The sequence below is a fragment of the Rhinoderma darwinii genome, chromosome 11, assembly GCF_050947455.1.
Source record: "Rhinoderma darwinii isolate aRhiDar2 chromosome 11, aRhiDar2.hap1, whole genome shotgun sequence".
In the NCBI taxonomy this organism is placed as follows: domain Eukaryota; kingdom Metazoa; phylum Chordata; class Amphibia; order Anura; family Rhinodermatidae; genus Rhinoderma; species Rhinoderma darwinii.
In genome coordinates, this window is record NC_134697.1 from 53,520,047 (window position 1) to 53,534,992 (window position 14,946).

Sequence of the window (14,946 nt, forward strand, 5' to 3'; positions counted from 1 at the left end):
ATTGGCCAAGCTAGAACAGTATTTTATATTGTTCTGTTGTGTGTTATGTAGATAGGACCTGTGGTCACATAACCAGGATGTGCAGGTCCACAAGTCTATGTTATACCAAAGATGCGGAAATGGGAAGGCTGTGGTGGTGCTCCCTTGGCGGCAGGGAAGTGTGGCCTCGGCCACTATGGAGGCAGGTCCTTTGAAGTTAAACTACACAATTTGTGGAATGTTGAGTTGTGGATATGCCACTAACACACGTTCAGTAAGTGCCCTTGGCGCCAAGCACTGTTGGGGGTATAACTTGTGTGAGGGAAGGAGATACCGGTCAGTGACCAGGTCACAAGTGTTGATGCAGTGGAACAGAGCAGGTCAAGAGTGGGCTAGGGACATGGGCTTAACTATAGCCCTAGCAGCCATAGCAGCTGCTATAGGGCCAAGAGCCTGAGCAGGCCCAGTCAAGTGCAAGAACATCATTACGTTTTAATGACCTTCTATTTTCTGTCTCATGTGGGTTCTCCTCTGATATATGACACTACTATCTATCTCTCTATCTCTGATCAGCTAGGTAGTGGGGGCCCATTGCTATGAGGCCCTATAAATCCTAGTTACATTGTTTTATGAATGAGGTCTGAGGCCGCAGTAGTGTAGGGAGGGCCACGTGACCTGACGGCAGACTGACGGAGGCTAAATACAACGATCTTGGGCTGCGATGAGTAAGCTACAACTGATTGGCTGCAGAAAGTCACCGCAAGTAAGAGTGTGTTGGAGACCTAAGGAGGTATCATGCCGTGCAAGAGAACCATCCTATCCCTACCTAGACAGTGTGTGTGCATCGCGCTGACAAACCACAGCCAGAGACTGTGAGAGCATTTAAAGAGGCTCTGTCACCAGATTTTGCAACCCCTATCTGCTATTGCAGCAGATCGGCGCTGCAATGTAGATAAGAGTAACGTTTTTATTTTTAAAAAACGAGCATTTTTGGCCAAGTTATGACCATTTTTGTATTTATGTAAATGAGGCTTGCTAAAGTCCAACTGGGCGTGTTTAAAGTAAAAGTCCAACTGGGCGTGTATTATGTGTGTTACATCTGGGCGTGTTTACTACTTTTACTAACTGGGCGTTCCGACGAGAAGTATCATCCACTTCTCTTCAGAACGCCCAGCTTCTGGCAGTGCAGACACAGCGTGTTCTCGAGAGATCACGCTGTGTCGTCACTCACTTCCTGCCCCAGGTCCTGCATCGTGTCGGACGAGCGAGGACACATCGGCACCAGAGGCTACAGTTGATTCTGCAGCAGCATCAGCGTTTGCAGGTAAGCCGATGTAGCTACTTACCTGCAAACCCTGATGCTGCTGCAGAATCAACTGTAGCCTCTGGTGCCGATGTGGCCGACACGATGCAGGACCTGGGGCAGGAAGTGAGTGACGTCACAGCGTGATCTCTCGAGAACACGCTGTGTGTCTGCACTGCCAGAAGCTGGGTGTTAACGAACAGAAGTGGATGATGCTGATTCGTCAGCATCATACACTCCCATTCCTAACGCCCAGCTAGTAAAAGAAGTAAAAACGCCCCGATGTACACACATAATACACGCCCAGTTGGACTTTTGCAAGCCTCATTTGCATAAATACAAAAATGGTCATAACTTGGCCAAAAATGCTCGTTTTTTAAAAATAAAAACGTTACTCTTATCTCCATTGCAGCGCCGATCTGTTGCAATAGCAGATAGGGGTTGCAAAATCTGGTGACAGAGCCTCTTTAAATAGAAAACCCCCACAGCCAACCACTGTAAATAGTTGTTTGCAGAGACTGTAATCAAGATTTGTGTCCATTGCATAACTTTTCAGCAAGCCTATTGTGCATAAGTGAATAAACACCACCAATCTGCCAACCACCACATGTACTGTATAAAAGTCTGCAAATGTTCACCTTTGTGCCCTCTGTGTGAGAGACTGTAACCGTAAGCTTGTTAAAAACTGTGTAGATATTTGAAACTGTCAAACTTGTATTGCTTGAGTAATGAGTAAAAGTTCGAGTTGCTGCATTTGAACCACTTGTCCATCTGCCATACTTCAGCGTCATAAAACTTCCAGTGGGTGGTTGATCCTTTGTTCCACTTCTAGCCACAAAACTGCAACCAGAAGTACTGTATCCGGTAGCTGCCACCTCCCTATGGTAATGAGTAATGGATCCCCATAGGTCTGTTATGGGCGGTCGCCCAGAGCCCGAGGCTCCCGGGGGGAGGACCCATTGACGCCCAAAGACCACATCGCTGTTTTGTTACGTTTTTGCAGTGAATAGCGGAAAAAAAACAATACAAAACCGAAGGCCCCTGGAATCAATTGTATCCCCGTCCAAAGGATATCGCTGGCAAGGCCAGCGAACCGTCGGTTCCTTTCCCTGCCATTTAGACTTTTTTTTATGCAGGCGGCGCAATGACGTCATCGCCCATGCTTGTGTAGTTCCGCTGGATGCGGCCTGGTCAGAAGAGATGCTACTGTATTTACAGAGGGTGTGTGGGGCACTATCTACAGGGGGTCTATGTTGCGCTATCTATAGGGGGGCCTGTGTGTGATGCTGTCTACAGGGGTGTGTGTGGGGTGCTATCTACAGGGGGGGCTTTGTGTGATGCTGTCTACAGGGGGCTGTGTGTGGAGATAGCTACAGGGGGGCTTTGTGGCGCTATTTATGGGGGGCCTGTGTGGGATGCTATCCACGGGGGGAGTGTGTGTGTGGCGCTATCTATTTGGGGTGTATGTGATGCTATCTACTGGGGCTGTGTGGCACTATCTACAGGGGTTGTGTGTGGCGATGTCTACAGGGGGCACTGTGTACATGGTGCTTTATATTACAGTGTTTGACAATTAAATTCAGGCACACAGTGTTTGGTACCATTTTATTCAGGGGCGCATTGTATGGTGCTATTATATTTAGGGGTACAGTGTGTGGCACCATGAGAATTTTATCTTCGTTTATAGGTGTGGAAATGTTGGAAAAGTGAGGAGCCGAAGACGTGGGAGATTGCAAATTCTTCAGAAATGGTTCATGGCCGTGAGAAGTCGTCATGAAGTCTGGACTGGATGGAGAAGAAAAAGAGGAAAAAAAAAATCTACTAGAATCTGAGAAGTCACCTGTGAGTCACTGGATTTAAAGAGCATCTGTCACCTCTCCTGACATGTTTATTATAGGAAATCCTTGTATTTCACAAAAAGTCTTTGTGCAGCCCAGGACTGATAAACAAATGGTTGTTACCATTCCCCTTGTCATGAGGATGTGTCCCTGCACAGTGTGATACAGTCAACAATTTTTGAAGACTGTCAGTATGTAGGGACACAACCCTTTGACAAGGGGAATTCTAACAACCATTTGTTAATGCTTGCACAAAAAGGTAGTGTTAACAATAGTTATGGCACGGCAGGGCGGCGGTGGAGAAGGGGGGCTCAAGTTTGGGTAACAGCCCAGGGCCTGTGATCTACTTAATCAGCCACTGATGGTAATAAACATCTATACTGGACCACCAGACATCTTCTAGTAAGCAGTGCAGGCAGAAGAATGGAGCTCCGAAGCGTAATAATTAATATTAGTAAAAGCTGCAAAATCTATTATATTGTTGTAGGTACAAACTCCCATGTAAAACTCCCATATGTTCTTGTTGTGGGTATCTGAGAAGGGCTGTAGGAAGTTGGATGGTCCCTATGTCCCTAGGCAATTGCATCATAGAAAAAAAATTATATCCAGCACTCTTCCAAAATCAAATAAAAATTAAATTCTATATTTCATCTGATTAAAAAACAAGTCAAAACAATACTCGGATGCACGCTTATGCTTATCAAATGAGAGGTTCCTAGACATAGCTAAAGTTCCCATATCATACTTTCAATTTAAAATATCTGAGAGGATCACATATGTCTATGGGAGAAATTTAACCCCAGCGATTCCTTCGTCTCAGCTGCCTATGTGATTCATTATTGCCTACACAAATGTATGTTTAGTAAATATACATAGGATCCGATTTAAAGTTCAGACACCTGGGGAATCTGGTGTCAAGATTTAAAATCTGCAATGCTTCCATATTAACCCTTTCCCGACATGGCTTCCGCTGTATATATGCGACGGAGGCCAGAAGGGGAAGTATGATGCGGGCTCACGGCCTGAGCCCGCTCTATAAGTTGTGTGTGTCGACTGTATGTTACTGTTACAACAGCGACCAGAATCCCACTCGTTTAACCCCTTAGATGCCATGGTCAATAGCGGCTGTGGCATCTAAGCCACTAGAAAGAGGGAGGTGGCCCACTTCGATGCATCGCTACACCATTCGCGACGCGATAGCAAGGTGGTGATGGTTGTCATGGTAACCTAGGGGCCTAATGATGGCCCCCAGGTATGCCATCTTTGTTATGACCCGCAGAATAAAGTTGACATGTTTTTTTATTTTTAATGCACGGTGAACGCCGTAAAAACAAAACCTGACCAAACTATGGATGAATCACTTTTTTTTTTCCTATTCCACAAAAAAAATTCTCCAGTTTCCAGTACAATATATGGTAAAATAAATGGTACCGCAAAAAACAAGTCCTCGTACGGCTGTATTGACGGAACAATAAAAAAAAGTTATGGAAGGTTGGGAGGAAAAAGCAAAAATTAAAACTTTTTAAATGGCTGCGGATGGAAGGGATTAGGTAGTAATTTATGCCAGTCTCCTCCTCTTTGTGGTTTGCACAAGCTTTCTATTGCCTGTAGATGCCTTGTGTCTCCGTTATGTACATCTAGAAAGTGGATAGATAATAGAGGTTTGTATAATAGAGGTTTATGCTAATATTGTGCTGATACATGCACACATCCATACAACTTCAAACATGCCGCTTTAATGATGAAAATAGTTGCAAATTAAACATCTGTTGTTTTGACTAAATGATAAAGCGCAGTCGATATTATGATATTGATTCAGTCTAAACAACGGAACACTTTCACAACGGTGACAAACCGAAACCATAAGCAAAGATTCCTTTCACCATTGAGATCAATGGTGATGCAAACGGAAGCTAAGCTTTCTGTTTGCCTTTCCGTTGAGGGGTTCCCCCGACGGAAAGCTCCGACAGAACCCCTCAAAAGAAAGCAACGCTGATGTGAACACAGCCTTCAGCTTCAATCACATCTGCGTCAGGGCTTCGTTCGTGGGTTCCGTCTGAGCTTTCTGTCAGGGGAACCCATGAACAGGAGCCTGACTGAAACAAATGGAAAACATAGGTTTCCGTTTGCATCACCATTGATGTCAATGGTGACAGATTCGGTGCAAATGGTTTCCGTTTGTCACCGTTGTTTAAGGGTTTTGTTATTTTGACAGAATAAATAGCGCAGTCGACTATGGTATTGATTCCATCAAAATGACTGAACCCTTACAAGGCTAAGAACAACGGAAACCATTTGCACTGGATCCGTTACCATAGAAATCATTGGTGATGCTAACGGAAACCTATGGCAGGTTTCTCTTCATGGGTTCTCGTGACAGAAAGCTCACATGGGACCCATGAACGGTGTCCTGACGCAGATGTGAACGAAGCCTAATGTACATCTGGCCCATTGAGTTTATGTATACATAGTCACAGTATGGACATGTGTGTAACTATTTTGCTTTGGGAACTAAATTTCAATGAAAAGTATATTTTAAGGTTTCACCTTTTAGTGCGCTATTATATAAATAACAATTCTACTCATATTCCGTTTGGCAGATAAAGATGGTAAAATAACATCTGCAGATTTACGGGAAGCCTCCAAATTAGCTGGCATTCAGTTTTCAAACAAAGAGCTGGACGAGATGCTTCAAGTAGCAGACAAGAATGGAGACCATGCGGTGGATATGGCTGAATTTATTGAGATAATGTTAAAAACCAACCTGTTTTAGAGGCATGAATTTATCAATTCTCATTTCTTCCTTGTGATACAGGAGGATCATCTGAAGTATTAACAAGATCAGCATTTGTAGAATGACTTACGGATTTTTTTTTAACTCATTTCAAATTACAGTTATTGCCTTTATAAAAAAAAAATACTTGTTATGTAGCATTTTCTTCTTGTAAAATACTTTTTATGGAGAAACATTTACATTAAAGGAGTCTTTCTACAATAAACATGTATCACCTATCTACCCCCCACCAATCACTAGTACAGGGTCTCAAGTTATCCCTCATCAGCATGGACGCGGTGAGGAGATGGTTGCATGGGGCGTGCTGGTCGAGAATGCGAACTGCTTCTCTATACTGTCCAATGAGAGTGTTTAACCATCGCTCCATACAGACTCCTCATCATGGTCATGTTTGTGACAAAGAATAGGGATTTGGGAAACATATGCTAGTAATTAATGAGGGTCCTTGCAGTGGCGTCCCAGTGGTGGATAGTGGATAAATATTTGTTTTGTGAAAACCCCTTTAATGGAGTTTTCCCACTTCCCAAGAAGTCATCAACAACCAATTTCTTCCTTTCTACTTAAAGCAATCCAAGGCTGATATGGAAGCTGTTAATAATTTGATGCATTGCTTTCTATTAAAGAATTGGTTTCAATGTTAATCACAATACAATTAAAAATTGCTCCGAATGCACCCAACTGTGTTGTAAGTAACTGATATCTGCATCTGTATCTACCTCCCAGCATACACAAGAATACACTTTTTTATTTCTACAAATACTTTGTGCAAATAAAGTTATTTTCAGCAACACACAGCGCCATTACAAAAAAAAAAAACTGTACTAAGTAGCTGATAATGTTGGCCTCAAAGTTGTCTCGGGTGTAAAAGAGAGAACCACTATAAATACAAGAGAGCTAAAGTTAAAGGGGTCTTCCCATGAAGGACATTTATGACATATCCACAGGATATGTCATAAATGTCCCTCATGGGAAAACCCCTTTAAGGGTTGTAGGATTTACTGATCAATAGAAAAGAAGCTAAATCTCTTCTGAGCAGGGGCGTCGCTAGCACCGGACAACTGACGCTACAGGGCTACGACCTGCGCACCGCTATAGAAATTTACTATAGTAACTGGGGCTATGTCATAAAATACATGGGCCCCTGTTACTATAGTAACCATACATACTTACCCTCCTTCCCGAGCGCAGCGGAAGTCCTGACGTCTTCTCGCATCATGACGCTGTGCGCTGTGCATGACGTCACGACGCTGGATGGTGTCGGGACATCCTCTGTACCAAAGAGCTAGGTAAGTGTAACATCATTGCTGCCTACTGGGGTCCTGTATTTAAGTCTGCCTTGTGGTAAGCTTAGATACATGGTCCAACAGACCGTATCACACATGGGCCCTGTATCTAAGCCCATGTGTGATGCTTTCTGTCGGACCCTGTATCTAATCCTACCGCATGTGTTACTAATGTTTTTTTTTGTGATTGTGCGTTTTTACAGGTTTGGTCGTTGGACTACGTCGGATTCGAGGACTACTACGATGACGGCTGATGGTTAATGAGGGTTGTGTGTGGGGGGAGTTTATTTCAATAAAATATATTTTTTCTATGTCTTTGTATTTTCTTTTAAACTTCATTACTACCGCCTTAGCTGGCTGATTGACAAGCCTCACCTTAGTAATGGCTGCTGGCTGATTGACAAGCCTCACCTTAGTAATGGACGCTGGCTGATTGACAAGCCTCACCTTAGTAATGGACGCTGGTTGATTGACAAGCCTCACCTTAGTAATGGACGCTGGCTGATTGAAGAGCCCCGCCTTAGTAATGGACGTTGGCTGATTGTCAGTGGCTATTAATAAGGCAGTAGTAATAAAGTTTAAAAAAAAACAAGGACATAGGAAAAATATTTTATTGAAATAAAAAAAAAACGCACAAAACCCTCAGTATCCATTTTATTGAAAATTAAAAAAGCCGTAAGGGAAGCAGTCCTCGAATCTGACGTAGTCCAACAACCGAACCTGTAAAAAAAAACACAAATACACCAAAAAAATGTGTTGTTTCAATGCACAGCACGCGGACGAGAATCACGCTCGTCTGATGAGCCCTAAGCCTATCATGTGTGATACTGTCTGCTGGGGCCATGCATCTAAGTCTATCATGTGTGATACTGTCTGCTGGGGCCATGTATCTAAGTCTATCATGTGTGATACTGTCTGCTGGGGCCATGTATCTAAGTCTATCATGTGTGATACTGTCTGCTGGGGCCATGCATCTAAGTCTATCATGTGTGATACTGTCTGCTGGGGCCATGTATCGAAGTCTATCATGTGTGATACTGTCTGCTGGGGCCATGCATCTAAGTCTATCATGTGTGATACGTGATACTGTCTGCTGGGGCCCTGTGTCTAAGCCTATCATGTGTGATACTGTCTGCTGGGGTCATGCATCTAAGTCTATCATGTGTGATACTGTCTGCTGGGGCCCTGTGTCTAAGCCTATCATGTGTGATACTGTCTGCTGAGACAATGCATCTAATTCTACCCAGTGGTGTAGCTATAGGAGCCTTAGCCTTATAGATATGCTATCTCCGATATATATGTAAAAGTGTATTTATTTTTTGAGGGGGGGGGTAAATATCTCGGGGCTTTTGCCCCTGATCTTTTAAGACCCTAGCAACGCCCCTGCTTCTGAGGCATTCATACAGTATATGAGTATTTAAAGTACTTTTGGGCATATATTATAGAAGATATTTTTATACGTTGAAAATAGTTTATTATTGGGTAATATTATGCCTGAAAAAGGCATAGGAATCAGGGCCGGAATGGGACATAAAATTAACCCTGGTATTTTAAAGCACACAGGTCCACCTGCTGTCCATACAATGTGCACACAGGCCCACCCTCTAGCTATACAAAAACATTGTACATTGTTTCTGGTGCCCCTTGTTGCCTTCCTTTTGTGCTACTCAGATTTCATTAATCAGTAAATGCCACACAACTGCATAATGGCAGCAACATATTATGGGCTAAATGTATACACCGGTCACAACTCTCACACAGGAACGGCGTCTGATTATCCGTTCTGAAACGTTTGAGCAGCACAGAAGGAATGAAGCAGGAATGGGGACTCAAAGGAGATCAATGAGGCCGATATCCAGAAATGGACTCCCCAATCATAGTTCAATCTCTAGTAATAAATAAAATATTAGAGAAATATTAAGAATATATGTGTGCAATAAATATATCTTTATATATCACCAGGATATAGAATGTAGCGTATGTTTATGAATGGAATAAATTTTGGTCAGTAAGTATAAATGGGATATTAGTTTAATTAGAAGGTGGATGAAATTAATATTTTAATTATACTTACTACCTAAATGTATCATATCATCTTAATGATGGTATATACTGTATGCCTGTAATGCAATCACATATAGTGTACACACGCGAATAATGCCATCATATATACTACACACATGAATATTGTGATAATTTATACTGTACTTCTGAATGTCCCCAACATGAATAATGCTAACATATAGTGTGTACACTAACAATGCCGTCATATATATTGTACAAATGATTAATCTGCTATATATACTGCACACATGAATAATGCTAACATATAGTGTACACTAACAATGCCGTCATATATATTGTACAAATGATTAATCTGCTATATATACTGCACACATGAATAATGCTAACATATAGTGTGTACACTAACAATGCCGTCATATATATTGTACAAATGATTAATCTGCTATATATACTGCACACATGAATAATGCTAACATATAGTGTGTACACTAACAATGCCGTCATATATATTGTACAAATTATTAATCTGCTATATATACTGCACACATGAATAATGCTAACATATAGTGTGTACACTAACAATGCCGTCATATATATTGTACAAATGATTAATCTGCTATATATACTGTACACATGAATAATGCTAACATATAGTGTGCACTAACAATGCCATCATATATATTGTACAAATGATTAATCTGCTATATATACTGTACACATGAATAATGCTAACATATAGTGTGTACACTAACAATGCCGTCATATATATTGTACAAATGATTAATCTGCTATATATACTGTACACATGAATAATGCTAACATATAGTGTACACTAACAATGCCGTCATATATATTGTACAAATGATTAATCTGCTATATATACTGTACACATGAATAATGCTAACATATAGTGTGCACTAACAATGCCATCATATATATTGTACAAATTATTAATCTGCTATATATACTGTACACATGAATAATGCTAACATATAGTGTGTACACTAACAATGCCGTCATATATATTGTACAAATTATTAATCTGCTATATATACTGTACACATGAATAATGCTAACATATAGTGTACACTAACAATGCCGTCATATATATTGTACAAATGATTAATCTGCTATATATACTGTACACATGAATAATGCTAACATATAGTGTGCACTAACAATGCCATCATATATATTGTACAAATTATTAATCTGCTATATATACTGTACACATGAATAATGCTAACATATAGTGTTCACTAACAATGCCATCATATATATTGTACAAATTATTAATCTGCTATATATACTGTACACATGAATAATGCTAACATATAGTGTGTACACTAACAATGCCGTCATATATATTGTACAAATTATTAATCTGCTATATATACTGTACACATGAATAATGCTAACATATAGTGTACACTAACAATGTCGTCATATATATTGTACAAATGATTAATCTGCTATATATACTGTACACATGAATAATGCTAACATACACTGTGTCCCTATAGCAAGTCAGAAGTTTTTTAAAAGTGTAGTTACAGTTAAAACAGTCAGACCCCCCTCCCCACGTTGCAGTATAATGACTACTGAGTGCACTATGGGGGAAATTATACTGCAAGGGGGGTCTGAGCGTCTGACTGATGGCTCTGTGGGGCTTTCAGCAGTCAGTCAGATGCTCTGACTCCCTCCCTTGTAGTATAACAACTACTGAGGGCTCTATGGAGGGGGATTATGCTGCGGGGGAGGGGGGCTGAGCATCTGACTGACTGCTGAGGGCTCTATGGAGAAGGGTAATATTGCGCTCAGACTCCTGCCCCCACTAATTTAAAAGTGATCGGCCGACGCTGGGGGGGCAGGTATTATACTGCAAGGGAGGGTTACTGAGCATCTTGCTGACAGCAGAGGGCTCTGTGGGGGAGGGGAATAATCCCTAGCCTGCATATAATATGAACAGCTACGGGTGCAGTGAGTAGGATCTGGGTGTTTGGGACCCCTGTTCTCACGATCGGTGGGGCCCCCAGCGATCAGAAAATTATCACCTATCCTGTGGATAAGTGATAATTTATGATTCTGGAAAAACTTGTGGTGGGTGCACTATTATTTTGTGGTGGGAGCAATCTTACTTTGTATGTCACTAGTACAGTCTGAGGTACAGGGGGCGCCATATTACTGTGTGGGGAACAAATGGGGCCACTATTACTGTATAGGGACACTAAGAGTACCATTGCGGGTAGCAGCATAATGCGCTCTTTGTGTGCAGAGACAAGTTGTGGCTGAAAGAAGTCATCATAGCGGTCTGGATCTGAATAGAGAAGAAAAGGGAAAGCCAACGACTACAATCTGAGCAGATGTCAACTGTGAGTCGCTTGATATAACTGTAGTGTTTTCACTTTCCACTGTGTAGAACGGGTATATGACCATTATTTGGTGAATTATTAGGTATACTATGATACATTGAGCTGCACGGCTGTATTTTAGCCTGCTGTGTTATAAAAGTACACTTTTGTATATTTTTGTTTTGAGGGGGGCAAAACATATAAGTTGGGACTTGTGTCCATGATCTTTTAAAACTAACAACATCTGCGGCTGCTACTGCTGCATCGAGGGGTTACTTTAGCGATACCGCAATGCAGCTAAAAGTAAAAAATGAGTCGCAACTGGCATCTGTAAAGAGAAGTTGCGTGGAAGGTGCCCCAAGCTGAACTTTTGCACCTGGACCCATGCGCCTTTAGCAAGGCCCAGCCCCTTGATCATTACCTGGGTGGATGGGGTAGAGTATAGAATCCGTAACAGTGTGAGAAATGTATTGCCAAACCCCCACCACTAAAGAACAAATAGTCCCACGTCAGGGATTCGAAAGCTTTGTGTAGGTCTAAAGATAGACACAACGCTCCTGTTTTCAGTGAACTGTCCCAGTGTGAACGAACAAGGGATATAAGATCAATAATTCCTCTGGAATTCCACCTGTTCAAGATGAACATACTGTTCCAAGAAGGCATTAATCCCTGTGGCCAAAATTTTTATATCAACATTAATAAGCAAAATAGGCCTATAATTCTGACAAGACAAGGGGTCTTTTCCTGGTTCTGGGATCACTGAAATATAAGCTTTGAGTGCTTTGGGGCCAGGAGACCCTCCCCTTTGCCACTTTTATACGGCAGGCGGAGGTAAACAGTTTTAGAGTAGGCCCCTACTCATGGGCCAGTGCTGTTTGCTTGCCCCCCAGGATAAAATTTGCCAGCCAGCCCCTGATGATAGGCATTGCCATTGTGTAGAGGGCCATGAGGGACTTAAATTTATGAATTATAAGAGTGCTAGCAGCCTGCCGTATAAAAGTGGCCGAGGGGAGGGTGTAGCGTCCATGGCCGCGGATCGTCAGGATTACTCACCTCCCGGCGGCCGCAGCCATGGATCTGTGAGCGCTGGCCCGCATCTCCTCCCCAGGAGACGCCAGCGCTCACTTCCGCTCTGATCCGCTGTGTCCCATATGGTGCGTGCGCACGCTCGTGCCCGGCCTTAAAGGGCCAGCTCACGCACATAGGAATTATCACTAATTAGCCCATGATCACCATGGACTATAAGAAGGGCCCTGCCCCTTTGCTCATTGCCTTAGCGTTGTTGTGTTTTCCTATGTTAATCTTGCAAATGGTCCCTTAGTGTTATCCTGTTCCCGTTGTTCCCATGCCCTGCTACCCGTACCATGTATCCCGTGTTATTTGTTTCTGTGCCTTAAACCTGCCTTAAAACTGTGTTGTGCCACCGGTTCCGCCTGCTGTGTTACACCACGTCTGGTATCTGCTGTCAAGGTCCCATCTGTGCCTAGCCGTTGCTACTGTCTGAACCACTACAGGTACCCTTGTACTTGGACTATTTATAACTTGACTTGGTACTCTGTTGGTCAGCTGCTATCCCGCTACGGCTGTACGGCCCATTGGGTCCACATACCCACGGATCGCGACAGAGGGTCTCCTGGCCCCGAAGCACTCAAAGCTTATATTTCAGTGATCCCAGAACCAGGAAAAGACCCCTCCTGTTGTCAGAATTATAGGCCTATTTCGCTTATTAATGTTGATATAAAAATAGTAACGAATCTGGGACTTTCAACCAATTCTCTAGGCTTTCCTCCTTTTTAAGGACTCTCTTTTCTACTAACCCGAGACTGCTAGCTTGGAAGCCTTATTCATGCCTTAAAGGGGGTTCCTGGGACTTTAACCCCTTCGCGCTCAGGTCAGTAATAGTACGTCCTGCTAAGTAGAACGTTCGCGCTCAGGTCAGTACTATTACTGACCTGAGTAAACACGGCGCCATTTAATCCCGGCGCGTGTCTGAGCTGTGATACCTGCTGTTTCCGACAGCAGGCTATCACAGCTTAGTGTGCAGGGACCGATCGCGGTGGTCCCCGCCGATTAACCCATTAGAAGCCGCGTTCAATAGCGATCGCGGCTTCTTAGGGGTTAAGCTGCCATCGCCGGCCTGCTACACGATAGCGGGCCGTGATGGCTACTATGGCAACCAGAATCCTAACAATGGACTCTGGCTACGCCATCGACGGAAGCCTAGTGGGTCCCGACAAAATCAGGACCCACTATGCTTGCTGTCAGCGAACAGCTGACAGCTCTAATACACTGCACTAGGCATGTAGTGCAGTGTATTAGAATAGCGATCAGAGCCTCCTGCCCTCATGTCCCCTAGTGGGACAAAGTAAAAAAAGTGTAAAAAAGTAAAAAAAAGTTGTGTAAAAATAAGAAAATAAAAGATTTAAATGTAATAAAAGTAAAAGTCCCCCTTTTTCCCTTATCAGTTCTTTATTATTAATAAAAATATATAAATAAACAAATAAACTATACATAATTGGTATCGCCGCGTCCGTAACGGCCTGAACTACGAAACGATGTCGTTATTTATCCCGCGCGGTGAACGCCGTAAGAGAAAATAATAATAAACCGTACCACAATCACAATTGTTTGGTCACTTCACCTCCCAAAAAATGGAATAAAAAGAGATCAAAAAGTCGCATGTACCTAAAAATGGTACTGATCAAAACTACAGTTCGTTACGCAAAAAATAAGTCCTCGCACGACTTTCCTGATGGAAAAATAAAACAGTTATGGCTCTTAGAATAAGGTAACACAAAAAATTAATTATATTTTACAAAATGTATTTTATTGTGCAAACGCCACAAGACATAAAATAAAACTATAAACATCTGGTATCGCCGTAATCGTATCGCCCCGCAGAATAAAGTGAATATGTCATTTATAGCGCACGGTGAACGCTGTAAAAAAAATTGAATAAAAAACAATAGTAGAATTGCTGTTTTTTTAGTCACCACGCCACCTAAAATTAGAATAAAAACTGATCAAAAAGTCGCATGCACCCCAAGAAAACTACAATGGATTCCTCAAGGTCTCTAGTTTCCAAAAAGGGTCACTTTTGGGTGGTTTCCACTGTTTTAGCACCACAAGACCTCTTCAAACCGGACATGGTGCCTAATAAATTAAATTAATTAAATGTCACCTCTACTTTGCTCTAAATTCCTGTGAAACGCCTAAAGGGTTAATAAACTTTTTAAATGCTGTTGTGAATACTTTGAGGGGTCTAGTTTCTGAAATGGGGTGTTTGATAAGGGTGTCTAATATATTGGCCCCTCAAAGCAACTTCAGAACTGAGCTGGAAACTAAAAAATAAAATAAAAATGAGGCAATACTT

At 42.2% G+C, this 14,946-nt stretch overlaps 1 protein-coding gene across 1 annotated transcript in view; it reads left to right on the forward strand.

Moving 5' to 3' along the window:
- LOC142663150 (uncharacterized) overlaps nucleotides 1–6,597 on the forward strand; it is a 29,403-nt gene extending 22,806 nt beyond the window's left edge. Inside the window, exon 5 of the mRNA XM_075841506.1 lies at nucleotides 5,721–6,597. Coding sequence (XP_075697621.1) covers nucleotides 5,721–5,893 — 173 coding nt within the window. The 3' untranslated portion in view covers nucleotides 5,894–6,597. The remainder of the gene's footprint in view (nucleotides 1–5,720) is intronic.
- Nucleotides 6,598–14,946: the final 8,349 nt, after the last annotated feature.